Below are 26605 nucleotides of genomic sequence, written 5' to 3'. Positions count from 1 at the left end.
CAATGAGGAGACGTAACACGGGAGTGTGTCGGGGTGAGGGTCGCCGTGTCGAGATGCATGGGGGATTCAGTGTCCTGAGACGCTGCGATTTTGCAGGAAGAGCTGTTCCTGCAGGATTTTATGGAGAGGAAGGAGGCTGAGTTCTCCGAGCACCTACCGACCTTGTGTCAGGGATCCAGCCAGGTCTTTCTGAGTAGATTCTGTCCCGTGCTTTTCGCAGGCCCTGCATCCGAGGTGTGGTCCCAGCTCATATTTCCTGCTTCACCAGCACAGCCAAAACATGCCATAAAACAGACTTTTAAATCCCATAACCTGTGGGAGTCAAGTGTAACTTTTGTAACACGGCTCTCATTAAGCTGTACAATCATCTAGTCTAGAAATCGAGTCAGGAGCCATGCCCAAGCCTCCGTTTTCATTTAAATGGCTAAATTGTAAGTTCCAGGCGACCTGGGGCTGTTCAGCAGGCAGCTGATTTGGTTGCAAGGCTCCACCTCGGGTCCTGGGTTTTCTCTGGAGAGTTGTGCTGATGACTGAAAGCCTCCTGCTCCGGTTGGGAGGCAGGAGCCTAGAGCCTGCATCCAGGGGCCTCTGGGGCTGCGTCCATCGTGGGATGTGTGTCCATCGTGGGAAGACCGAGATGTCTGGTCGGTTCTGCTCATTTTGACTCTGTACTTTGTCACTTCGACGAAGACAGTCGTAAAGCCCTGCCAGACCCTGTTTGCTGTTTTTCTAGTGTAAGTGGGGTTTATTTCCCCCTCTCTGATTTAGATTAGCCAAGTAAGTTGCTTTGGTAGGGGATACTATGGAGACAGAAAGAAAAAAAAAGAAAAACTTTTTTAAAGACAGAAAGCTGTTTTTAAACATGTTAAACAAGCAACAACCCAACACAGCCTGTACACATTTAAAAGTAGGAAGTGGGATGTCACGGGCCTATTTTTGGCCATCACTGCCGGAAATGAGTGTGACCCACTAACCCCTGCAGAGCCCGTGGGAGGCAAGGGGGCGAGGGCAATGCTGTGGCCTCTTTCTGGCCAGCAGCAGGCGCAGGGAAGCATCTCCAGGGATTTCTGATTTCCACCTTGGCTTTCAGAGCTGCCTTAGGCTCCTGGCCCCAAGGACTGGAGAACCAGGAGATGGGGGGAAAAGTCACTCAGTTGTGTCCAACTCTTTGCAACCCCATGGACTGTAGCCCGCCAGGCTCCTCTGTCCATGGGATTCCCCAGACAAGAATATGGGAATGGGTTGCCATTTCCTCCTCCAGGGAAATCCTCCCTACCCAGGAATGGAAACCTGGGTCTCTGGCATTGCCATTGACCATCTGAGCCACCAGGGAAGTCCCCGGAGATGGAAAGCCCCAGCACAGGGAGGAAGGCCAGCCAAAGTGACCGATGCTTCAGAGTCTGCTCCTGAGAAAGGAGTGGGCATCCCTTGACGCCAGTTTGGCACAAACAGCACAGCTGTCGGGGGGACTGCTCAACCCAGCGACCTTCATGCAAATCCAGTCTTTAGATTCACAAAGTCCACCATATACTTGAGTTTTTATTTTTTAAAGGCATGAAGGGACTTCACTGGTGGCCCAGTAGTTAAGAATCCACCTTGCAATGTACGGCATGTGGTTCGATCCCTGGTCGGGGAACCAAGTAAGATCCCACATGTCGAGGGACACCTAACTTAGTCCCGGCACCACAACTAGAGAAGCGGGCATGCCACAGTGAAAGATCCCGCATGATGCAACTGAGACTGACACAGCCAATAGATAAACAAATTTTTTAAAAAAAAGTGAGGACTAGACCCAGAGCAGTACTTCTACTTCCCATTCTTTTCAAGGAGTTTCCCAAGTCACTGTTGATGACAGCATAAAACGCATGTCCGAGGACTGCTCCGTGGAAGGCATCGCTGGCCGTCCCTCTGCTTGTCTGCCTCAGTTTTTTCCCTGCTCTTCTGGCACTGTCTAAATCATCCCAGTTTTCAGGTCTCTACAGTTTTCAGCTGATGCCTTATGTTGCACAGGGAATTGAAGACTTGGCTTTGGGATGTCGCGTGTAACGCTGAGGTCCCCATTCAGATGATGCTACAGGGTCAGCTTTATCTTGGGTTTGTTTTGTCTGCGAGAGGATTTGGCTTGCCTGTTTCTTCTCACTTCTCTGAAGATGGCTTTTTCCTTTATGCAGTTTTCTGTAGTGAGAGACTCTTGCAGGATTACAAATGAAGTCTGAAAGACTCAGTAATCTTTCAGAAATTGGTCCCATCTCACTTTATTTAGTTAACATGAGATTTTTTTTAATTTTTTTTTTCCAGGAAAACCCTCCCTTTTCTAAAGACTGCAGTGAGTTTTGTTTTTTATTAATCTGCCAGGGTGTTCAGAAAAGTCCAAATTCAGTTACAGGTGTTTTTACCTAACACAGGAAAACATCTGTCATAATATTTGGCAGGTTGCAGAGCTGAGACTGCGTGAGTTTGGGTGGCTTCCAAGCAGAATGGGTCAGAAATTGATGGAAACAAATGGGCTTCCTCATTCTGGGGCCTAGCGTGAAGCCTCCCTGAAGCTCTCCTGCCCACTGCTGACCTGCTCCTGGCATTACTCCTTTGCACCTGATAAACCAGGGCTGTGGGGCATGTGTGGTCCTGGGTCGTCCTGCTGAAGTAGAGGACTCAGCCGAAGACCAGTTAGTTATTTGTAAGTTGGGTGAGTTACCGCCAGCTACCCCACTGCAAAAAGATTTGGCACGACTTCCACAGCTCATCTATGTCTCTGAAGGGAGCGTCTGCACCACAAGTGGAGTTTTGCAGCATCAACACCACATTCGTGTTAAGTTTTTCTTTATGACAGGAAGGAAGGGAAAGCAAACACTGAGATGGCATAATACTGATGGGTGCGGTCCGTTAGCTAGGCTGGGGGCCCTGGCTCTGACAGGGGCCCACTGCACCTGTTTCAAGGAGCTGGAGCAGTCATCTGTTTAGGAATTACTGTCGGATACTCAAGTGGCTGACTTTTATAAGTAACATATGTTATATTGGGGGTTTGGGGAAACCTTAAGAAAACAACAGGATTAGTTTGTTAAAGAGGTTCCCCTTTTGCCGTTTTCACAGGGCTGTTAGTTTCCCCAGGTCGACACAGGGAATTCCAGAAAGCAGAGCGTTGGCTTTTGGAGTTGGACCTGGCTCCTGTGCATCTGGGTACCCAACTTCTCCATCCCCACATCTTGGGGTTGGGTGAGACAGCCAGAGCAAGGCCTGGTACGGACATTGAACACATGTTGAGGCCCCTGTAATGAGGAACCTGGAAGGAAAACAGGATGTCAAAGATGCCCTGTTTATGGTTACCCTGAAGGGTCAGGCAGGGCCATTGCAGCCCTTCCCACCCAGCCAGCCAGTGTTCTCTGACCAGTGATGGAAGGGTGGAGGTGGCAGGGGCGGCAGTGGCAATGGGGCGGAACCCCTGCCGGGAGGCCACAAAGGCCCCTCTTGGCCAAAAGAGCCAAGATTGGGAGAAGGGGGTGACAGGTTTGGGTGGGCTGGGGCTGCCCAGGGTCATCAGGTTAGCGTCCTTTCCGGGGTGAGGACGTGTCCTGTTCGATACAGCAGGCCGGTTTTCGCACAGTCCCGTCTCCTTGCGGTCCTTCTCACCATGAGACCGCCCCATCTTTCCCTGCCCTCTCCTTTCCGGAGGGGAGGGAGTTCCGAAGAAGAGACCTGCGGAAATCGGGCTCGCCTACCCAGCAGAGCTGGGAAACGACCTGCTGCAACCAGATAGTGCTGTTTCGGTTCAGTTTGGGGCTCCAGCGTTTTCCTGTCCTTTTTGATGTATCTTCGTAGTGAACACATCCTCAGGCTGTTGGCGAGATGTGTAAATATTGTCTTGTGTGTGGCCAGGCCTGTTGTCTCTGTGTCCCCTGCCCAGGCCTTTGAGCCCATGACGGTGAGTGTGCCAGAAGAGAAATTAGAGAAATTGGCGCCAGCAGGCTGCTTTCATAGATGGAAACCCAGCGTTTTGCAGTGTGGCTTTTTCATTTTTTTTTCCCTCACTGTCATGCATCCTAGGAGGTGGAGGGGATTGGGGGAGGATCAGAGTCGCTTTGCCATCTGCCAGGGCTTTTTCCCAGTTAACTTGAGGCCTTATTGGCATTTTGGGGTCAGAAGTGGTGTTTAAGTCACAGCCTGGGATCCCGGGGCTGTGCCCCCAGGCAGTGCTTTTGGCTCAGTTCCTCTCTAGTCAGTCAGGCTTTTCCCAGAGCTTTGGCTTTGGGGGACCAAGCCCTCTTTGGGGAGTCATGTTGGTTTCAACAGAGCTTGTCCCAAAGTTTAATATGTACTGACCAGGCCGAGGGGGCGCTGCCCTGTGTTTCCCTGTGCCTCCAGGTTCTCCACAGGGATTTGCACTCGCTTTCCTTCTCACTCTTAAGTTTTCAGTATTTCTCATTAAAAAAAAAAAAAAAATTTTTTTTTTAACTGGTAATTCTCTTTAGAGATTCTAATGGAATTTTCGGTTAAGGGACATGTGGGTGAAGACGAAACATTCTGAAGTTTAATGGCTGCAAATATGTATATTGTCTCGTTTTTAAATGTTCTGACTATACACAGCCCTTGTAAGCTTGGGATTCCCAGCTTTCGGTTTCGCTGTGAATTCTGTGTCTTGGAAGCTACAGTTGGAGGACCCCAGTCCCGTCTGGTGGCGCTTCCCAGGGCCCTGTTTGTACGTTTGAGGAAATGTTTTAATGCTCCTCTGTGGGGCTTTCCTGCATGCAGATAACTGCCGTCCTCTGCGTTACTGCACCTAATGTCCCTGGTGGGCTCTGTAAAATCTTAATCCATGGGAATATGGGAGATGATCCACGAGATCTGAGCCAGGCCAAGCCTGCTAAAATTAATGCGTCCCTTGCAAACAGATTTAAAAGCAAACATGCCTCAGATGCAGCCTCCTCCCTCCCGGCTGTGCTTCATAACATTGGGGTTTAGTCGCTGACCTCTGTTGCCCTCTTAAAATGCTCAATTCTAGGCTACACACACGGGCTGTATTTCTGTTGCCGTGGTTTTTCCAGGCGGTATGAAAGGGTCTGTGTTGTGTGATAATACGGGAAAGAATCCGTTTGGGCTTGAGCAATGTTAATAACTCGTTTGATTTGTAACCAGAGTCATCTCGGAGCCAGATTTCAATATTGGCAAAGCGTCAGGAGGCAGACCTGGCCCATCTCTCGGGCACCTCCTGCTCTAGAACTATGCGTGAGGCTTTTTCTTTCTTATCCCGCCTGCCTGTTCACGTTTAATTTGTTCTTAGCCGTGTGCAATGGATTAACATTTCATCAGGGTGGATTAAGATTGCATCGACATTAAAGCAACCTTTTTCTGTTTTCCTCCTGTCACTTTTAGGCAATCCTGATCCGGGGGTGGGGGGGGCACCTTCAGGATGGGGAGGTGGGCTCATCCAAAAAGTGCCCTGGTGAGGACGGGGGAAATAAGCCAGGGCTTCAGTGTGAGAAGAATTCCCAGTCGCAGGTCGGGAGGCCTGGATGGAGCCCGCAGCCGGTTTCATCGGTCTAACGAGATGTCACATGGAACAAAAGCTTTAGGGGTTTTATTTAGCTCCTAATCCGCTCGCTGAGAGAGCGGAGGTCCATGTGAGTGCTCCAGCCGCGGGGAGGCGGGGGTGCCGGGCCGGCTGGCTGCAGCCTCCTTTCTGGGACTGAGCCGTAAAGAAAAGACCTCTGGTGCTACCGTTGGAGAGTGAGGCAAAGTTACCGTGAGTGTTTTGTCTACTAAGGTTTCGGAGAATTAATAATTCAGGCCATACTTTGAAATCGAAAACCCCCAGTTGGTCCTTCCTGCCGTCTCGGAAGGGTTAGAATACAGCCAGGTCTGGTTCGGATGCATGTAATTGAAGATTTATAAAGAAAGCCTTCCTCTTCTGCCTCTGGCCGCAGTCTTTTTTTTTTTTTTTTTTCCTTTTTCAATGCCGGTTCCCAGCAGGCATATAAATATTGGTCGATCTCAGAGCTGGGATGCAGCCGGGTGGTACGAGGGCCCCTGGGAGGTCGCCGAGGCTCCTGGGAGGAGAAGCTCTCTGACGGATGGAGGCGGAGAGGGCCTTTGGTACCCTGGGCTGCGGGATGTCGCCATGCCTGGGGCGGCTGAGCCCTGCCTCTACCGGGAGGCCTTCTACAGCACAGCGGCTGGAAGGAAGAGCTCCGTCCCCGACTTTGCCTTTTACGACAGCAGACAGGCAGTGATGTCGGCCCGCGGGGCCCTGCTGCCAGGGGATTACTACAGTGACCCGGCCGGAGCCGCCCGGGCACCCGGGGAGCCTCTGCACCATCGCCACCCCGGAGCTGGCCAGCCGCTGCCCGGTTATGGAGCGCCGGGCGGCAGGATGACGTGGGAGCCAGTGGCAGCCCGGGCCCCTGCCCTGCAGGACACCGGTCACCTGTACCGGGACCCTGGAGGTAAAATGATCCCCCAGGGGCAGCGATCACACAGCAGGGCCCCTTCGCCCGCGCAGTACATCGGGGAGCCAGCGGACAGTAGGTACGGGGCAGAGGCGCCCGCCTACCCCACCGGCCAGGTCTACAACAATGCGAGCGAGAGGCCGGTGGATTCCGCCGCCTCCAGGCAGGCGGCCCCCACATGCCTGGTTGTGGACCCGGGAGCGGCAGCTGCCTCCGGGATCGGCGTGGGGACCGCCCCCAGCGCCCCACCCCGAGGCTACGGGCCAGCCCGGGAAGGCGTCCACCCCAGGATGGCTTATGAGAGGTGCGAATCCGATCTGTCCGCCTTCCAGGGGCCCGGGGGCAGCAAGAGGAGCGTGATGCCGGAGTTCCTGGCCCTCCTGCGGGCGGAAGGCGTGTCAGAGGCCACGCTGGTGGCCCTGCTTCAGCAAGGCTTCGACTCCCCAGCCGTCCTGGCCACCATGGAGGACGCGGACATCAAGTGCGTGGCGCCCAACCTAGGCCAGGCCCGGGTGCTGAGCCGCCTGGCTAGCGGGTGCCGGACGGAGATGCAGCTGCGCAGGCAGGGCAGGGGGCCGCCCCTGCCCCGCACGCGCTCCAGCAGCTTCAGCCACCGCAGCGAGCTCCAAGGCGACCAGGTCGGCCTGGGCGCTGCAGCCCTGCAGCCCCAGCCCCAGCCCCAGGCGGGGCCCCTGCAGGCGGCATCCCCTCGGGCTGTAGACCCCGCTCACCGCCGCCCCTCCAGCGCGCCTTCCCAGCACCTCCTGGAGACCGCCGCCACCTACTCAGGCCCCAGGGTGGGCGCCCAAGCCGCCCACTTCCCGTCCAACTCCGGGTACAGCTCCCCGACCCCTTGTGCCCTGACCGCACGCCCGAGCCCCGCATACCCGCTGCAGCCCGGTGTGCCCTTGACTCACTCGGGCCCCAGGACTGCCTACTCGACGGCGTACACGGTGCCCATGGAACTGCTGAAGCGGGAGCGTGGCGCAGCGGTCTCCCCTGTGCCCAGCCCCCACGGCAGCCCCCAGCTCCTGCGGAAGCCCGGCGCGCCCCTGGAGCCCCCCGCCCTGCCGCCAGCCAGCCAGAGCCTCCACACGCCTCACTCGCCCTACCAGAAGGTGGCCCGGCGGACGGGGGCCCCCATCATCGTCTCCACCATGCTGGCCCCGGAACCAAGTAATGCGCCCCTCCCTGCCTTTTCCTCGGGGGAGACATTGAGGGGACGGACAGTGGGGGCCGAGATCTGAGCAATGGACAGTGGGCCCCTCAGGTTCCTGTTGCTGTCGCTCTCCAGCCAAACCTGGAGAGACCAACCCACCCCCGACTCAGACCCACCTATACACCCCCTCCTCCAAACAGGGCACCCCAGCCTGCTGGCCAACGCACAGGAGGGTTCTCCTGGGTGAAACTGGTGTGTGTGCTTCAGGCTGACCCGCTAAGAATGCCATTACCTTCCTTTTTCTCCAGTTGAGCTCAAGCTGATTTGTGGATTTCCCTTTATGGGGAGGAAGCACAACTGTTTATGGGGGAGGGGAGAAATCATTCAGAACAGGATGAAGCCCTCAGCTCACTGGCAGTGGCGTTTTCTCCAGCTCATATTCAGTGGCTCTGGAGAATGCTGGGTATTTGTCCAGCGCCTCCCTGTACAGTGGGCAGCATTCTTGCCATCAGAAGTGCTTTCTCGTGTGGAAAACGCCCCTCTGAAGGGTCTACACAGTATCAGAGGTAGGGTTAATCACTGCCGAGCTAAAGATGGGTGTGCTTCCAGACTTGTGTGTTAAACAAAGATGTTGAAATCCCTTAGAACTCCCTGTTTCAAAAACAAACTCAGTCTCACATGTTGGAAAACACAGTTGGGGATTCTGCTTGCTTGTAGGGAAGAGTGTATTTCCATGCGGAGGAAAGAGAGAATGATCCTAGCTTGTTCTCTTCAAACCATGAGCCAAGTGGAATTGAGTGCGTGTGTGTCCCAGGCACCTGGATAGAATTCCAGGTGGACACCCTCAGAGCCGTGCTTCAGAATTGTCATTTCAACCCTAGAATCCTTACTGACCATTTAAGCTGTAAATCAACTTTCTTCCTTTCTTTCCCTGTTCCCGTCAACAGTTTAGAAAACTGCACCTTTTTTCAATGACTTTTTTTATTTTAATGAATTACTAGCATTATAGGGTGGATATAGTGGGATGAGAATTGTGGTAAAAATAAGAGGGACCTTTTTGAAAATACCTCTTAAATAGCTGTGGATGGGACCTGGTAGCCTGATGTGGTAGCCCTGAGATAAGCATTAGGTTTATCTGTTACGTTGGTGAAGCTGGTGATGGTTAAGCTACTCGCAGACTGAAGTGGGGCTGTTGCTTTACAAGTTGACCTTCACACGTTTCTTTCTTATTTCCAGAGAAGCATTGGTTGAATTTCTCTGTTGTCTCTCTATATATTCTAGTTTTGTCTCATGTATAGATTTTCTTTTTCAGTCTTATATAAAATGTATTTGACTTGTTAAAATCAGTATGTGGCAGAAGAAAAGTCAGATAGTGTTTCCCAGGGCCTGTATCTTCCCCCTCACCGTCAAACATTCTTTCTTTGCAACCAACTAATTTGCATGGCGATGACATTTGTTGCTTCAGTAATTTCATCTGATAATGGCTGGGCTTGCAAAGCGGATCTGAAAACATATTCCTTAATTATGTGTTGCTAAGCAACGGGAGGGTTTGGTCATAATCACAGAAAGATTATCTGCATGCTCAAGTCCTGGAAAGGTTTTGCTGAAGGAGGACCTGTTAAATTGCCTTCTTTTCTTCTTCTTTTCATTTCTGTTTATTTTGCACTGCCTTCTAACAGAAACAGTCGCTGTTATTTGGGGACGGGGCGAGGGATCTTATTTAAGTTGTTTGGAGTCTGATTGTTAACACACGGTTCTGCAGACCTAGGGATATTGATTTTTGTTTCATTTGCATGGCAGCAAGCCAGTGCCAAGAAGCCTGCAGTCGGAAGTCTGCCAGCAAATAAATCTCTCTGTCAGATGATCTGTCCCGTAGCAGTGTTTCCTCTCATTCCTTCTTGAATGTTGAGAGTGTCATCATAGCCCTCCCCCAAAAGCAGGGAGTGGGGTGGGGGTAGGTGCTCGGCTTGCCCCGGGAGTGTTGAGCCTGGATACGAGACATTTTGTGAGGCAGGATTCCTAAAGGCAATAGCCGATTGGGATCTGTTGGAGCCTACACTCCTACTCCGGGCGGTCACTCTGCCCCCGGGGAGACTGAGGTCTCAGGGATGCACTGCAGACCTCGGGTCCGGAAACCTGAAGCTCATGGGGACAGCCCCACCTCCCCGAGCTGAAACGGGAGACGGCGATCTTTCAATCCAGATCCCACCGCCTCAGTCATTTGTGGCACAACCAGCTTGAATAAATCTTCATTCTGGTCTTCACCTAATTCGCATGTTTGCTCCTGATCTGGCAGGGCAGGGGTGCCGGGAGGAGGCCTCTCTCCTCTCTCTGTCCAGACTGGTGATCCGAACGCTTGCAGTGGGTGGCTTGTTTGTTTCTGAGCGCTTGGTTTTATGTGCTTTGGATATTTTAATCTTTTTCATCTTTTGTGTGTTTTTCCAAGTGACTTTCCATTTGCAGTTATTACAAAGTAGTGGCTATATTCCCCGCGTTGTACGGCACATCCTTGAGTACATATTTTAATTTGTATTTGCTTTTCTCTGTCCGTGAACTACCTGCTTCATTTTGGTTGGCTTTGTTGGTATAAATAACTGGCTCCTGTGGACTGGGCAGTTGAGGGTAGCCAGGTGAGGACAGGCCCCTGGAGCAGCCTGCAGCTCCTGTGATGCGGGATTACTGGGGCTACCTGTCAGACCCATGTGAGCGGCGGTACCTGCTGGATCTGCTGCTGTTTACACGCTGACCTGCTCGACTGGGGCACAGGCTGCGGAACCTTCTGGCAGTGGCTGTCACCCAGCAATGCCCCCTCCCCTGTGTCACGTGGCATTGACCGCAGCCAAGGATTTGCTGTCGCCCGAGCCCTCCCTGAGCTGGTGCAGCTGGACGCATCGCGTAAACAGCAGCTCCGCGGCCATCTTCACGGGTTTGTCCCCCTGAACACAGCCACACACGTGGGCTGCAGGGGCCGCAGAGCTTCCAGTGTGAGAAGCACAGCCCCAGCCCAATCTTTTTCTGGCCCCTTTTGGTTTCTGTCCAGGCATTTTTCTAGATACAGCTCGATTGATGAAGTGCATCTGTAATCCCCATCTAGTTCCTGGGGACACTGCCCAGAGACCACTCAGGACAGGAGACGGGATGTCTGGGGCCCGTTTACATGGGGGCTATGGGAGAGGCTGGTGGTGTCACAGTGTTAGGTCAACAGGAACCGGTCACTTTTGCTTCACTCCTGCTAATGTCGTAGCAGTGGTTTCCAGCACCGTAGGTGTGCATGCTGGGTCCCCTGGGTCAGAAGTCCCATTGGATCTGAATGGAGGTTTGTTCTTCTCTGGCCCTCTCACACCTGGGGACTCCTCCCATGTCCCTGCCTTTGTTTGAAGGTCCCTCTGCACAGGAAGATCTGTGCTAGAGAATGGGGTCCAAATGATTCACTGGTTCTGAGAATGATGACCCAGAAACCATCAGCCTGGAGATGGGTGCCATGAGACCCCCAAAGACACCCTCCCACCAAGCCAGCTGATCACACCCACTCCCCAACCTCAAAGCAGAGCTGGACCAGGAAGGGTGGGCTCAGCCAGCCCCCTGCATGTCTACATTCGGGGACTGGGTGTGGGGACTGAGCCTGGGAGCTAGCTGGCCCTGCAGAGAGCAAGCACTGGGATGCTGACCCTAGGTGTTCCATTGTTAAGACCCTACATCCTAACCCCAGGAGATGTGTGAAGGGAGCAGGACTCTGGGCTGTGGTCCAGGGAGCGTTCCTTAGCCCAGAGCCCTGGCTGAGCAGGGCAGGGCCAGAGCTTGGGGCTGGATCCCTCAGCACTGCTCCAGCCCCCGCTGTGTTCCAGGCCTGGGGTCAGGTGTTGGGCACTCACACGTGGGTGCAGCCCAGCCCGGGCTTCTGGGCATTCCCACCACCGCCCACCCAGTTAGTAAATAAAAAGACAGTCACCATAATGCGATAAGGACACACGTGGGGAGCCTGCAGCACTTGAAATGCATCCAGAGCCTGCGCCCCGGCAGGGGGCACTGAGCGCAGGGCTCTGACTCCAGAATGAGCGTCAAACTGCAGCCGTGGTGGTCAGGCCGAGGGAGAGGTCACTGTGCAAACCGGCGAGAGGGTGGCTGTGTGTGTGTGTCAGTGTTTGTTCCCGGGAAGGCTGTTGAGGTCCTGGCTGCTGCCTGGGGCTCCCTGGGGCATCTCCAGGCTTCCCTTGCTGGTCGACCTCTACCTCCATGATCAGGAAATCCTAGCCTCAGTTCAGCTGGAAGGGTTTGTCCAGAGCTCTTCTTCTCCCCAGCAGTCACTTCCAAATCAAGCTCTCGGGAAGGAGCTGTGCACTTTCAAGGTGCTGGCAGGCCATTCCAACACCTGATGCGAGTCCCAGGTCAGTGAAATCAACAGGCTTGGTTTTGCTTTTGTATTTGGTAGGTGTTTGGGGCTGGCAGAAGGAAAACGGAGAAGGAAAGGGCAACCCACTCCAGTACTCTTGGCTGGAAAATCCCATGGACAGAGGGGCCTGGTAGGTTACAGTCTGCGGGGTCACAAAGAGTCGGACACGACTGAGCGGCTTTGCTTTGAGACATTTTGGGGGGCTGGCCGCTTGCACCTGGGTTGAGAGTCCCAGCTCCCCCTTTGGTTCACTCTTCCTCCTCACCCAGGGTGCCCATCAGCCAGGCCTGCCCTGGTCATTGTCATTGTCCTGGGTCACTTCCCAGGCCCGGAGGTGGGAGTCTGTCTGGCCGTGGGGCATTCAGCTCACAGACTGGCCCTATCCCAAGCTCTCTGTCCCTCAGAAAGGCCCACTCTGACCTCTCAGGTGTGGACTGGGTCCTTCTGTCCACGGAGGCCGGCATCCGGGTGAGCTGTGGCCTGGTGGTGTTCCAGCTGCTGTCCACGCAGCGGGCAGAGGGCGGTGCTGCCAGGCCTGGGTGAGGCTGAGCCGAACAGGCCTTTCACAGAACCGGGTCTCTGGACACTTCTGTCAATTCATCTCTGCGGCATTCCACTCCCAGCTCTGTCTGCCCTGATCCCCGCTGCCAGGCGTGTGTATCCATGGTTGTACAAGGAGTGTGGTCTGTGGGGACTTGGGCTTTGGGTTTTCTTCTTACTATTATTACTATTATTTATTTTCTTTGACTGTGGCATGTGGGATCTTAGTTCCCTCACCAGGGATCAAACCCATGCCCCATGCACTGGGAGCACTGGACCCCCTGGGAAATCCCATGTGGGGATGTAGGTGTGGACTGTCTAATAAACTCCACCCAATAAGGGGTGGGGGGAGTGGGCTCCTGGCTGCTTGGGGGGCTCCGAGGTCCTTGTTTAACAGGTTTTCAACCTGGCATGGTAAGGGACACGGAGAACGTGATTAATGAAGTTATTCTTGCTGCGCTTTCCTGCCATTCAGTTTAAAGGAATCGATCCGTGTGCTCACGAGGGAACGTGGGGCCAGGACTATGGCTGGACACCAGCCAGCTCTGCCGCGTTCCCGCCGCCAGACCCTCTGTGTGGCCCAGGCTGCCCAGCACAGGGTGGCCGAGCCTTCTCATCTCTCAGGCATTTTGTCTTCTAGTTCTGGAAAGCAGGTCTGAGTAAAAAGAGTAGGGCCCGTGCAGCAGGGCCTCTGCCTTCAGAAGCAGCCTGTCCCATGTGGCTCTGTCTGCGGATAACAGTTTTGTGGATTAGCATCTCTTTCCAGCCCCCAACTCCTCTCTGCATTTTGAGAAATGGCAGTCTCGTCCAGAGCAGCAGCTAGACTTTCCCAGGGACATGAGCCCCAAGACGGGGCGAGCTGTGGTGCGTTTATCTACCCGAGAAGAGGGCAAGCCAGCACACCCCCTCGCCACGTTACTTCCTCACGTGACCTTTGCCCTTGAGTGTCCATTGTCCACACAGGGCTTCTCCAGTTCACATTCTTCTGGGTGGGACCTGGGTAGGCCAGGAAGCAAAACCCAGAGTCCTCACTGGCTTTTGGTACCAGACACCTGACCAGCAAACATTTTCTCCCGTGGTGCCTGGAAGCACAGAAGGTTTCCTTTTGATAAAGTCCAGTTTCTTTCTTTTCCCTCTGGTTGCTTGTGGTTTTGCTGTCCTCCTCCAAGGTCATGAAGCTTTATGCCTGTGTTTTCTTTCTAAAAAGTCTGGAGTGTTAGCATCCTGAGTTGACTTGAATATAGAGTTGGCGGGTGGGGAGGCTTCCTCCTCATTATTTTGCCGGTGGATGCCCAGTTGTCCAAGCGCCATTTTTGCTTATTCATCTTACCACTTGCCTTTGGCTGTGCTGGGTCTTCATGACTGTCTGCGGGCTTTTCCCTGGCGCGGTGACGGGGCTGCTTTCTAGTCGGGGGTGCGAGCTTCTCGTGGCGGCAGCTTCTCTTGTTCTGAGCGTGGGCCTCCGTAGTTGTGGCTCCCAGGCTCGAGAGTTGTGACACACAGGCTTAGCTGCTGCACAGCATGTGGGATCTTCCTGGATCGGGAATCACACCCACGTCTCCTGCATTGGCAGGTGGAGTCTTTACCAGCGTGCTACCAAGGGAGCCCCAAGCACCATTTTTAAAAGAGAAAAATCAACATATATTAATGTGGAAGATTTGCAGGTGTTTGGAACCTATTTTTTGTCCCCAAGATTATTCAAGGCAAGAATTCTGAAGCCATTTCTTAGGTTCTTTGCTGGTACATGGAGTTATTTTTCTTTAAGTTTATGAAAGGGAAATAGTGCTTTCATCCGTCACATAGCCCGCGTTAGCAACGTAGAGCCTATGTGTACCTAATGTACCGCTGCTAGGTGTGTTTTACCCTCCTCTGGGCTGGCTGATGCACAAAGCACGTTTTTAGTTGTTTTTCATGTAATGGGGAAAAAACAAGACTATTGACTTCTACGTGCTCCCTCCTGCTCAAGGAACAGGAAGGGACAGCTTTAACAGGACAATTTAACAGGCAGTTAAATGTAGCCCAGCAGTGGTGCTCGGCGTATGAATAAAGCACCCTTTGCCAAATCGTTAGGAGAGCATAAAATCAAACCTGTAAACACTTGTCCCCACCAAGGGGTGGGCGACTCTTGGGGATGTGTTTTCCCAGGCTCGGTTGAGAATTGATCCCAGGAAGGGTTTGCAGATGTGAGCGGAACACCTCCTTGTTTAACTGTGGGAGGGCTGGGTGAGGAAGCCCTGGTGCCGAGTTTGTCCTGAGCGAGCTCTCTGGACGGGCCAGGAGGGGAGTCAGGGCTCTGTATCTGACTCCTGTGAAGTGCTGGCGAGGCCACTGGGGAGCGGGTCCTCCCAATACTGACTTGATGGGAACTCAGAGCCCCCGCAGGGCTCAGGGGGCCCTCCTGGTCCCAAGTTCCCCTGATAGGCCTCTTGCCCTCTCCAAGACTGGGGTCAGCGAAGCCAGCCCTGAGTGCCTCCGGACCTACCCAGCCCAATCAGTGTCACTGCCCTGCAGCATCTGGGCGCAGTGATTGCATCTGATTCCCAGGAAGACTCGACAATTTCCCTTTTTAAAATGAAAACTCTGAGGCTCAGAGGGGTTCGATTCTTCCCCAGGTCACACAGCAGGGCAAGGACTTTGGGCCAGCCTGTCTGACTCCAAACTGTTCTTGGTCTCTGTGTCAGGAGGAAGCACCAAGCACAGCTCAGGAAATTCAGTAGCGCTGGGAGCTGGGAGCACTGGTCCACGCCTGCAAGAGGCAGTCAAGAGGGTGATTCTGGAGCATGAGCCCCAAGGTGCAGTGAGCTTCACCTCCCCAGGTGCAACATTGAGGGCAAGTTGGGGCCCCCTCCCCAGCCTTCTGAGGACCCCATCACGTGGATGGGCCCAGGCTTTGCACAGCAGAAGCTCAGTGCTGGTGGCTCCCGGGGCACCTGCAGGCACTTGCCTGTCCCCAGCTGGTGCCCCACAAGCTGCCCTGGGACACGTGTGGCTCTGCTGTTGAGCCAAGCCCTTGTTCTCCGTACTGTGCTCCCTCCTGGGGAAGTCACCAAAATTAATTCTGTGTGATTAAATGGAATGTCAAATGTTCCTTGATCCTAAGAGGATTTAAGCTTGGCTCTCAGAAGGGCTCTAACACACACACAAGGGTAAAATTGAGTAGATGGAGAAATAATAAGGGCAGGAAAAGATGAAGCTGGGGGATGCAGCCAGAGCTCAGAGAGGACTCCCCATTGTCCTGTGCACAAAAAACAGGAAAGGATTTCACGCTGAGCTTCCTAGCCACCACGGTAAAGAGGGGAATGAGATTGTTGTAAGGTTCACATTGTGCCTAAGACGGGACCATCGCTCCAAAGACCCTTTTTCTGAGCAATCAAGAGCCGAATTTTTGCTGCCCTCAACCAAATGTCCAGAGAAGCCAGCACCGGCCCGAGGTGTGCAGTGTAATGTCCTCTCCCCCGCCGCCCCAGCCTGCCCCCTCCCACTGACAGGCTGCTACCCTGTGACCGCTTCCTGCCTCTCATCTGAAATTTCAGACAAATTTGTCCCATGGCCTTGCCCAGTTGAAGCTGCTGAGCTCACAGGCACAGGCTTGGGGCCTGGCTGGGCTACTTCGGCAGCTGGCGGCTGGCTTCCTCCCCAGGGTATCTGCCACTTCCATCATCCAGCCCTTGGTTGGCATTGCCAAGTCCATGGGGAAGGGGCGGTTCTGCTCAGTTGAGGGGGCTCTCTGCCTGGGGGTGGGGTGGGGTGAATGTTGTCGTCAGCACCCCGGCCCAGGCCTATCCCTTCCCCTCCAGCCGCGGTCCTTACAACTTCCCCTCTTCACCCCACCAGCTTCCCTGCTGGAGAGCTTTCTGTGAGAAGCTTTTTATTTGAAGGGATAAATATGGCTTTGTGATGGGTTCTAGTGAACTGGGCTTTGAGCCTGGATTGCTTAAGACATCATTAAGTTTTAAGAAAAAGTTATAGCGGAAAAGAGCAGGGTGGGGACGTCCGACCAGCTGTCGCACTTGGGAGAATGAACTTCCTGGCTGCTTTGGGGCCCGAGGGCAGCACGCTTGGCCTCCGGCCCGCCGGACAGCAAGCCTGTGAAAGGGTGCTTAAGACTCACTTTCCTTTCGGTTTTAGAGCCCCCTGTAAAACTGCAATAAACCGAAAGCCTTGTCCCTGTTCTGTCTACTTCCTGGCCTTAGTGGCTGCCACGGCTAAGCAGCAGGGCAGTGTTTTGTTTTTATGGGCCCTCGGCTCAGGCAGTGCAGTTAGAAACATAAGCCTGAGTCTGCCAGGCTCTTCCAGGGGCCTTTAGGGAGAAGGGCACGTTGTCTGTTCCTCAGGGGCCCTGGTGGAGCCAGTCCTTCTGATCAGAGGGGACGAGTCAACCGCAGAGGCAGCACCCCGGGCGGGCAGCACCCGTGAGCAGCCCTGCCCTCCTCGTGGTGTGTCCGCTGTGACCCCCGACCTTGACTGGGGGGCTCACAGAGCCAGGCTTGTTCCACTGCTGTTTCCTGTGCTTTGGAAGGAGTGGCCCTTCAGGAATCGAGAAGACTGGGGTGTCCTTGGCTTGGTGGGGACCCCTCTGTGGGTCTTCCTGCCCCTGGGGTCCCGCCAGCCCCGCTCGAGCCCGTCACAGGCGGGTGGCACTCGGGCTGGGCTGTGGGTGTGTAGCGCCTGCCTCTGCCAGACTCCTGGCATCTGTCGGTTCTTTTCTCATCTTTACTTCACTGTGTTTCTCTCAAACATCGCCTTGTGTCATTGCTACGGGCACGTTTTTAGAACTTGAGAAATACTCAAGCGAAATATACAGTGAGTGGCTTCCACTGGCGTCCCCCCCACCCCCATGCCGTGGGCAGGGCCTTCCTAGAAGTCTCCAAGGCTCAGGGGCTCAGCCCCCAGCCAAGCGGAGACCACCAACCTGGGCTGCTCAGCTTCCCCCACCCAGTGTTGAGGCTGGGGTGGGGGTGGGCGACGGGTTTCTGAACACCCCGGCTTGTGAGCTGGGACCAGAGTGTGGCAGCTGCCCACATGCCAGGGAGCAGGCCCTGGATGCCCACCTCTCAGCCAGTGCCCACCTCCTGCTGCGGGAGCCCTGGTCCCGGGGAAGGTTAGCCGGGCCCTGACCAAGGAGTGGTGGGTGAGCTCGACCGCTGAGACACGGCGTTGAGTTCACCAGGGTCACTGTCACACGTGGCCTGGGAGCCTGAGCCTCCTTTGTCCTTGAGAAGTTCCTGCTGTGGGCTCATCTCCTTGGCAGGGGCTTGGAGGAGCTGCCACCAGGAAGGATGGGTGAGAGGCTCGAGTCACTGGTGGCGGGGGCCATGGAGGGGCTTGTGACTCCTGGCAACCCCCACACTAAGAGCAGAGGCTCCAGAGGCTCCCACGGACGCCGTTGATTGGAAAGGAGGCGTGCATATGTTCCCAGCCGCTCCAGGCATAAGCTGCCTGGTCACTTGCCCCTCCAGAGACTCTTCCCCCATGTTGAGGGGGGCAAAGGTGCAGCCTCACCTGGACTGGGAACCAGAGGGTCCTCGCACCCAGAGACCTGCTGTTCCCCAAGCCCAGAGCCTGCAGCCCTGCCCCCACATCACATCCCGGAAGCTGTGGGGCCACCCACATGAGACTGAGCCTTTGGGGGACATAAGGACCATTAGGTCATTTGACCGAAAAGTCAGAAGCAGAGCCACGCGTCCTTGGCTGCTTCAAATGTGTTTCTTGGTGGCGGGTTTGCTTCTCCCTGGCGCTCAGTGTGGTTTCCTCTGGACCGGTCAGCTGGGAGGGTCTCTTGCGCGCTGATGTGGGTGATGTTTGCCCCGCCCCCTGCCGAAAGCAGTAGGTTTCCAGGCAGAACATCAGGTGCTTCTTCTGGGCAAAGGGGTTCAGCGGGCGCACAGGAGGCTCCCTGGAGACTGGGGGGAGCACTGAAGACCCGGGGCCACCCTGCAAGTAGCGTGTCCAGTGCAGCAGAGTCGGGGCGTCTAGATGCCAGACAGCCTGCCCGTGTGTGAGTGTCTGAGAAAGTGCAAAATGGGCCTGGTTTTGTTCTTCAGCTCTATTGGGCAAAGGAAAAGTATCAGTCGCTTCTTTTTCTCAGTTCCAGTTCCCCGGCGTGGTGTGGACCCTACACAGCTCAGGCTGCCAGGACAGTTCACCTGGGTGGCTCTGAGGGGTCAGTTAAAGTGACGGTGGCGCTGGTCTTTCTGGAGGTGCAGAGCGGGTCTCGGTCGTGGCACTTAGGACCTCGCTGCGTCCTTTGGGAACTTTGATTGTGGCACACAGACTCCCGAGTGTGTGGGCTTCGGTAGTCATGGCGCACGGGCTTAGGTGCTCTGTGGCAAGTGGGATCTTAGATCCCTGACCAGGGATCGAACCCACATCCCCTGCAAGGTGGGTTCTTAACCACTGCACCACCAGGGAAGTCCCAGATTGTACTGTTTTTTAAACTAGATGGCGTGCTTCCCACAAGTCTAGACCTCTGCTTCCAGAAGCTGCCGTCGTGTGCACCCTGGGTTCACGTGTCTGCCCAGTGAGCCTGGGGTGGGGTGTGGGCAGAGGCCGGGGCCCTGGAGAGCCTGTGAGCCTCCAGCTCACCAGCTTTCTGTCCAGCTGTTAACCTGAGCTAAGGCGAGATGGCCTGAGAGCATCTCACTCGGAGGCCATGACTCATTAAGATCCATGTTTTATTTAAGAAGCTAAGCTACTTATTGGGCCACTCTGTAGCCATCTGGACCGAGCCTACAGCTACCTTTATAGAGGTCACTAAAATCAGGACTGAGGAGTGGCTGCAAACCAGCACCCCCACCATGGGGCATGCTCAGCCTTCTGGGGAGCCCCCTAGTGTGGTTCACCCCCCAGCAGCGCCGCCCCTGCCTGAGGACGCAGAGGGCCAGAGCTCCCCATACTTGCGGTTTTTCATGCCAGGGCAGTGCTTACTAGCGTATTCACAGCTGAGGAGAGGAATCTGGCTTTGGAAGACTGAGGGGCATTCAAGTTGCTGATGGTCTTTCGGGAAAGGGCTGTGTGTACAGTGACCACTGGGCTTCCTTCCTGCCTGATGGTACTGCTCATCCCTGGGCAACCTGTGAGCAGTGCCCGCACAGCCATACTTTAGAGATGACTTGGGTTCTGTGCCCGACCACCCCAGTAAAGTATCATAAATAAAGCAAGTTGCACTAACCTTTTTTTCTTAGTGGTTTCATATTGGAATACAGTTGGTTAACAATGTTGTGTTAGTTTCAGGTGTACAGCAAAGCGATTCAGTTATTCATATCCATGTACCTGTTCTTTTTCAAATTTATTTCCCATTTAGGTTATTACACAATACTGAGCAGAGTTCCCTGTGCCTTTCAGTAGGTCTTTGTTGGTTATCTTAAAACATAACTGTGTGTGCTTGTCCATCACAAACTCCCAATCTACACAGATTTTCTGGTTTCCCAGAGTGTTCCCTGGTGGCTCAGTCAGTAAAGAATCCAGCTGCAATGCAGGAGACAGGGGTTCAGTCCTCGGGTAGGCAAGATACCCTAGAAAAGGAAATGGCAACCCACTCTGTTTTCAAAAGAAAGAAGAAAGTGAAGTCGCTCTGTCATGTCTAACTCTGCGATCCCAGAGGCTGTAGCCTGCCAGTCTCCTCCGTCCATGGGATTTTCTGGCAAGAGTACTGGAGTGGGTTGCCATTGCCTTCTCCAGGGGATCTTCCCGACCCAGGAATCAAACACAGGTCTTCCGCATTACAGGTTGACGCTTTACCCTCTGAGCCGCCAGGGAAGCCCCCACTGTTTTCAAAAGGCCATCCCAGAATCCTGCCGTTGCCAGGCCTTGGAGACGAGCCCTGGTGAGAGCTGTGCAGACAGCCTCGCCCATCACTGGGGGAGCCACTCCCTGACAGGGATGCTCGTGTTGGTGAACCAGTCCCATCACTGAACCACCCCCAGCTTGATCCCTGCCTGAGGCGCCTCACCTGGGGAAGTCCATCCTCCACAGGATCTCTTGCCTTGATCTGTCCTGGGGATGCCTGGGGACTGGCCTCTGGGGGTTCTTGCTGCACTGGCAATGGGTCCCTGCCGGTCAGAGGAGACGTGGGCTCTCTCCGCCTTGGCCTTGCCTTGCTGAACACATCAGTGCTGTCGCTGGGCGGCCGATGACCCCAGAACTTCTGGCTTGCAGGCAGCAGGGCTCTGCTGGGACTGGACGGCCTGTGGCAGCCCTCCCCTCCTCGGCCTGGATGGCTGGACCCTGGACCTGTGGTCCTGCCTCCCAGTGTGGCCCAGCTCACAGCTGGTCTCAGTTTCACTGTGAATTTGGAAGGCATGGTGCCCACCCCGGGGGCCCAGCCGTGGAAGCGGTAGAGCAGCCTCTCTGTCACTCTAGGGGGTTCAGACTGAAGTTCAAGGCCAGCCCATTTCCCGGGAGTGGGGAAGTGGATTCCCTGTCTTGGGATTGGTAGTGGGGGGGAGCGATAGAGTTACCCTGGGACAGGGCGGGTGTCCGAGGCCACCAGGAACAGTACCAGGCACAGCTGAGGTCCTGCTGCGAGGAGTTGGGTGCAAACCCAGGCACCTGCCGCAGAGCCCAGCCCCACCCTGGGTGGGGGGCTCTCTCCCCTTCCTCTCCAGAAGCCCCCCCACCCCCCGCCCCCAGCAGAACAGAGGCCGTCCCAGAGTGACTGCGGAGGGCTGTGCCTGGCTGGGGGGGCCTTTGCGTCCTTCCCCTGGGGCCTCCCTACATCTCCCTGCTTCTTTCCACACTCACAGTGGTGGTGTCACGTGTGGAACACTGACCTTCACTTCCTTTACCCAATCAAGAGGCAGACTGGGTCCACTTAGCATGGCCGGCAGATGTCAGCTAGCCTTGCAGGGCACCCCACGGGGGTCAGCAGGGAGTCTGAGACCAAGACCGCTGGGGTTGATTAGTCATGCCTGCCATGAGCGCCATGGTTGTGTATCTGCATTTGTCATCCAGGTCTGCTTTCCTCTCCAGCCCTGAGCACATGGCCATTCAGCTCCAGCCTGCATCGAATTGCAGGATGTTCCGATCTCGCTTGGCCTGTATTAGACGAGTGGACTTCCACATCTAGGCTCAGATAGAAACTGATTTCGTGTTTCTGATTTTGTTTTCATTCTTATTTTTTGGCTGTGCCGCATGGCTTGTGGGATCTTGGTTCCCCAACCTGGGGTTGAACCCCGGGGTCTCCCGGCAGTGGAATTGCAGAGTCCTGGCCACTGGACTGCCAGGAAATTCCCTCCTGTTCTGGATTTTGAAGTATCTTGGGGAAAGCTGTTTTTTCTATAAGCCAGATTCTCTGTGCACGTAGAGTTCCCTGAGGAAGGCATCCATGCCTGTATCCTCACTGGGGCCTAGAACCAGGCCAGGCTCTCACATGGCAGAGCTTGGAGGTGAGAAATCGGGAAGGAGTGGGGATGGATTGGATCTGAAGGTCCACTTTGAGGGCAGCCGGAAGCCTGTGAACCAGTGTCCACTCCAGTAACTGCCTTTTGCTTCCGCCACTGTTGTTCCAGCAGGTCCCAAAACTGCCCTCAGGCTGTAGGTGCACTGCTCCTTGCTCATCGCCTCCGTCCCAGGACATTCCTGCCCAGGATCCTGGGACATTCCTGCTCGGGATTCCAAGCCAGTGAGAGAGGGCTCACTGCCACTCGGGCCAGGTAGGGCGCAGGATGGAGGCTGAGTGCTGGAGCAGGTCATGTTGCGATGCAAAACTAGGTGTGAAAAGCGAGCCCGCCAAAGAAAAATTGGGTTCTCCGGCGTGCCGGGAGAGCATGTCTGCACTTGACCAAGTTTTCAAAATCAAACTGCAGCCTGGCCACATCCCAGACTGGCCCGGAGAAAGCGGACGCGGCTTCCTGAGCCTGGGACAGCTGCCCAGGGACACCGCAGAGAAAAGCACTTTTGCCAAATGAAAAGGCAGATAGCAGTGTGGGAACAAAGATGAGGTTTCCAAAAGTAACTGCACTCTTTAGCGCCACACTTAGGAACACACATCATTCTGCAAATCCCTGCCTTGCAGCTGCTCTCTGAACCTCCCCTTCACCTTCTGCTGCTGCCGTGGTCCCTGCCATGAAAGGCGAGGGGCACTTCTGCAGGTCAGGCACCTTCTTGGGGTGTTGGGGACAGTCACTGCCTTTGCTCACTTTCCAGAACTGCTTTCTGAGTAAGCTCCAGCCAACTACAGAACGTTTGTTGTTAACAGTGTAGAACAGTTTTCATAACATGGATAAACATGTTTACAAAGCAAGGGAAGCCCGCACCCGATGAGGCTCCACAACCTCCTTCCCCAGGCAGGAGTCTGCTGTCCCAGGCCGCGGGTGGACGAGTAGACCATTCAACACAGCCACGTTTGCGAGTTGAAAGCCGAGTCTCGGATAAGGGCTCGTTTCTGTCCCAGGGTCAGCATCTGGTTCCCACTTGGCCGCACGAGTCACGAGCTGCAGCTCCAGGTCATGGAAACGCCAGCCCATGAAACATGCTGCTCATCAGACATGGGATCTGATTCTGCGTCTGACCTTCTGGGGATCAGAACTGACGAACCCAGCCAAGAAGGATGGGGCCATGCTGGGTTGCAGGAAATGGCCTTTTAATTGGGGACCAGCTGCATTTAAGGGATGGAGGGGAGACGTGATCAGATCCTTGCAAAGTGATCTGGGCTAGAGGGCGACAGGTGCAGGCCTGACATGTCCCTCCCCACCCACTCCAAGCCTCTGGGATCTGCATGGCCACATCTCCCCGTTCTCCCCAGGGCCACCTGCATGTGAGGATGGGAGCCGCCTTCTACCTTCCAGGCCCCCGTGCAGGTCCTGGGAGCCAATGACCAGCTGGTTGATCGTCTCCCCATCCTCTTGCTGAGTTGGGCAGAGCAGTGTGTCTTGTCTCGGTCTTTCTGTGGCCCCACGCAGGTCTCCATGTGCTGGCCTTTCCGGGTGCTTGCTCAGGGTGTCAGCTGTCAAGACCAGTGGTACCGCGCAGAGAATCCCAGGCAGCAGGGAAGACCTTAGGATGGACTTGGGATGCATGGCAGATCCTCTTCCCTCAGGGGTCCCAGCCCCATCTGTGCGTCCTGTGAGGCCTCAAACGGCAGCCTCGCTGTACCTGCCCAACCCCGTCTGTGAGCAGAGAGGTGACCCTGCACAGGTGTGGCCGTCCACACACGTGACTGTCATCCATTATCCTGGCCAGCCTGGCTTTGGGGACTCTGAGGTTGCTGCAGTGTGGAGACACTTCCTAAAATCTGGTCCATTGTTAAAAGAGGCCTCTCTGCCTGCTGGGTCAAACATGATTATTACAGCCACTATCTTCAGGGTAAAATTGTTCAACGACTAAAATCCGAAAGCTGCAAAATCACGTCTCAGACAGTTTGGTTCTTAAGTTGCAAGTGACAGAAGCCAACCTTTAGAAAATGATGCATGGTTCTGTGGAAGGATGTCCGCTGAACTCACTCAGTGTCCAGAAAGGCCAGGAAATACGCCACAGGGCCACTCTGCATGGCATGAGCACGTCTTCCCATTTCTTCGACTGCAGCCCCGTCAGCCTGGGGGAAGGAGCTGGTGCTGTTTTCCAGATAAGGTGGCATCAAGGCTGGGGGCCCGAAGTTTACCGACGTCTCCCGGGGGCCCTCCCCTTTCCACCTTGGAATTCATAGAGTCCTTTGAACTTGGCATTCACTGGACTGCTGGTCACTCTTAACAAACCTCCAGCAACTCAGCCTGGTGTGGTCTTTGTTTTCCACTAAGTGTGTCTAATTGCACAATTATTTGTGTGCAGCTGCAGCTCGAAGCAACGCCAGGCCTGGGGCAGACATCAGAGGTAGCCTTGAGCTGGGGCGCTGCGTCCCTGCTTGTGAGGAAGCAAGCCTGAAACCAGCAAGTAATTGACACCAGGGGAGTCGGCTGAGCTTTCTCTGCCCTGCAGACCTAATGCTGGATGAGCTGTTGAAAGTGCACTGATACGCCTTCCGAGGTGTGTCCAGGTGCAGTTGGAATTATTCTGAAATGGGTGGAGTGAGTTCATCAACGGGAAGGGAGACTGGAGAAGGGCAATGGTCAGCCTGACTTGAGGGCCGCCAGGACCCTCTGATCCTCCTCATCAGGTGCTTTCTCGGCCTCTGCTGGGTCCTTGGTCCCTGAGTTTCAGCTTCAGCATCAGTCCTTCCAATGAATATTCAGGACTGATCTCCTTTAGGACGAACTGGTTGGATTTCCTTGCAGTCCAAGGACTCTCAAGGGTCTTCTCCAACAACACAGTTCAGAAGCATCAATTCTTCGGTGCTCAGCTTTCTTTATAGTCCAACTCTCACATCCATACATGACCACTGAAAAGAACCATAGCCTTGACTATACGGACCTTTGTTGCCAAAGTAACATCTCTGCTTTTTAATATGCTGTCTAGGTTGGTCATAACTTTTCTTCCAAGGAGCAAGCGTCTTTTAATTTCATACAGTTAAAAATGTTTCAAGTTGCCAGAAGCACTGGAGAATGTCTCAGTTAATGTGAGGTGAGATGTAAAGTCTAATTGCTACTTCATCTTCCTGGCATTTCCTGAGCTCTTACTGGGTTCCTCCAGCAAGACTGTAGGCACGGTGGGTTCTGGGCACAGTGGCTTGAAATTAACTGGATTCTGAAGCATGCGGTTGATGAGTCCCATCTGGAACTGAAGGAGCATTGTCTATCCAGCATGGCCCCTTTGTAGAAGCCGACCTTGACAGTGACCTGGCTAAGCCATCTTGTCTTCAGTGCTGGGGGCCTCATGTGGCCCCCTTAAAGCCTGGCTCTACACTGTGGTCCCTGCACTTCATCCAGAATACCTGTGAATCTCGCCCATTCCCACGTGCCAGCCAGCCATCCGCCCTCAGCATCCTTCCCCAGCCTTGGCACCTGAGCCTCACGGTCCCCTTTGCATCTCTGACTCCTGCCTTACCATAGAGAGCTTGAAGTGGATATCTGAACCTCAGGCTTCAGGAAGCCCATGGGTCTTGTGCGTTCTGCATGCCCAGCCTGAACTAGGGCAAAGGGTGGGTTACGCCAAAGAGAAAGACAACCCAAGTCAGGGAGGAAGGCAATCACTAGGCAACCCAGAGTTTGTTTCCCAGGTAACGGGATGCATGGACTGATGCTGTGGATGGACGCGTTGCAGCAGTGGCCCCTCAGCCTCTCCAGATGCCTGCCTGGTACCCACTGTTGTTTTCCCTTGTGATGACTTTTTAATTAACTGCTTGGATCTCTAGTCCTGACCATGAACTTTACAAATGTTGTCTGGTTAACCCTCCTGACAGCACACACCGCCCCCCAACCCTGGAGTGAAGTTGGGGTGTTCTTCACCCAGTGGGAGGAATAGCCTGGGCCAAGTGAGCACGTTTGCCCACGAGGTCCTCCAGGAGCCCAGCCTTGGGCTTTGTAGGAGGTGTTTGGGGGCGAGGAGAAGCTGGAGGAAGAGAATGGGTCCTTTCGGGCTTGTCTCGCCATCTCACTCTCAGGATGGGTGTGGACCCCAAGTTGGCACCGGCCGCCCCCGCCCCCCACCCCCACCCCCAACTGTCTCCTCCGGTGAAGTACTTTCCACCTTGTGCTTCTTCCTTGTCTGCTAACAGGACAGCGGTGCCGTCTCAGGGGTGAGGGGAGGGTGTGGGTGCCAGGTGACATCCCTGCTCCCCACTTCTCCCTCTGCGGGGTGTCCGGGGATCCTGTCTGCAGATGTCGCTCTTGGTCTTTGGGGTATGTTATCCCCATCTGCACACAGTACCTCGGCTCTCATGGACCTTCCCGTTGGGGGCAAAGCAGGATGCTCGTGGGGTGCGCACCAGCCCCCCCAACAAGCAGCTGGCCTCAGTGCTGTGGGATGTGGGCTGGGGACCCTGTCCCCACTCGGGAACTCAGCTTTACTTGGCCACCGCCCCCCTTGGGGGAACCAGGTCCCGAGGAGGCAGTAAAGGTCTGGCTGCCACTTGAGGACTGGGAGGGACCTTGATCACTCGTGATCCCCAGCCAGGCGCTGCCCAGAGGTAGCCTGCTGCCCCCAGCCACCCCGGCTGGTTCTTCCCAGGCCAGAACAAAAGGCTTTTCTCTGCTAGAGTTCAAA

The 26605-nt window shown here is 54.8% G+C and overlaps 1 protein-coding gene across 50 annotated transcripts in view; it reads left to right on the top strand.

Moving 5' to 3' along the window:
* CTBP2 (C-terminal binding protein 2) overlaps positions 1-26605 on the top strand; it is a 168874-nt gene that overhangs the window by 127570 nt on the left and 14699 nt on the right. For 10 of the 50 annotated variants that reach the window (XM_086378347.1, XM_086378339.1, XM_086378345.1 and 7 more), the window contains one exon: positions 25620-25697. The exons of 37 other annotated variants lie outside the window; for them this stretch is intronic. In XM_086378347.1, the coding sequence (XP_086234473.1) occupies positions 25620-25697 (78 nt within the window). Of the gene's footprint in view, positions 1-3444; positions 7617-25619; positions 25698-26605 lie in introns of those variants that run through there. 3 more of the 50 variants (XM_086378337.1, XM_086378335.1, XM_086378338.1) reach the window with 2 other exon arrangements.

This window comes from Bos grunniens, chromosome 26 (genome assembly GCF_055505025.1).
Source record: "Bos grunniens cultivar Pamir isolate PY7600 chromosome 26, Bosgru_T2T1.0, whole genome shotgun sequence".
In the NCBI taxonomy this organism is placed as follows: domain Eukaryota; kingdom Metazoa; phylum Chordata; class Mammalia; order Artiodactyla; family Bovidae; genus Bos; species Bos grunniens.
This window is presented reverse-complemented; position numbering and strand designations above follow the sequence as displayed.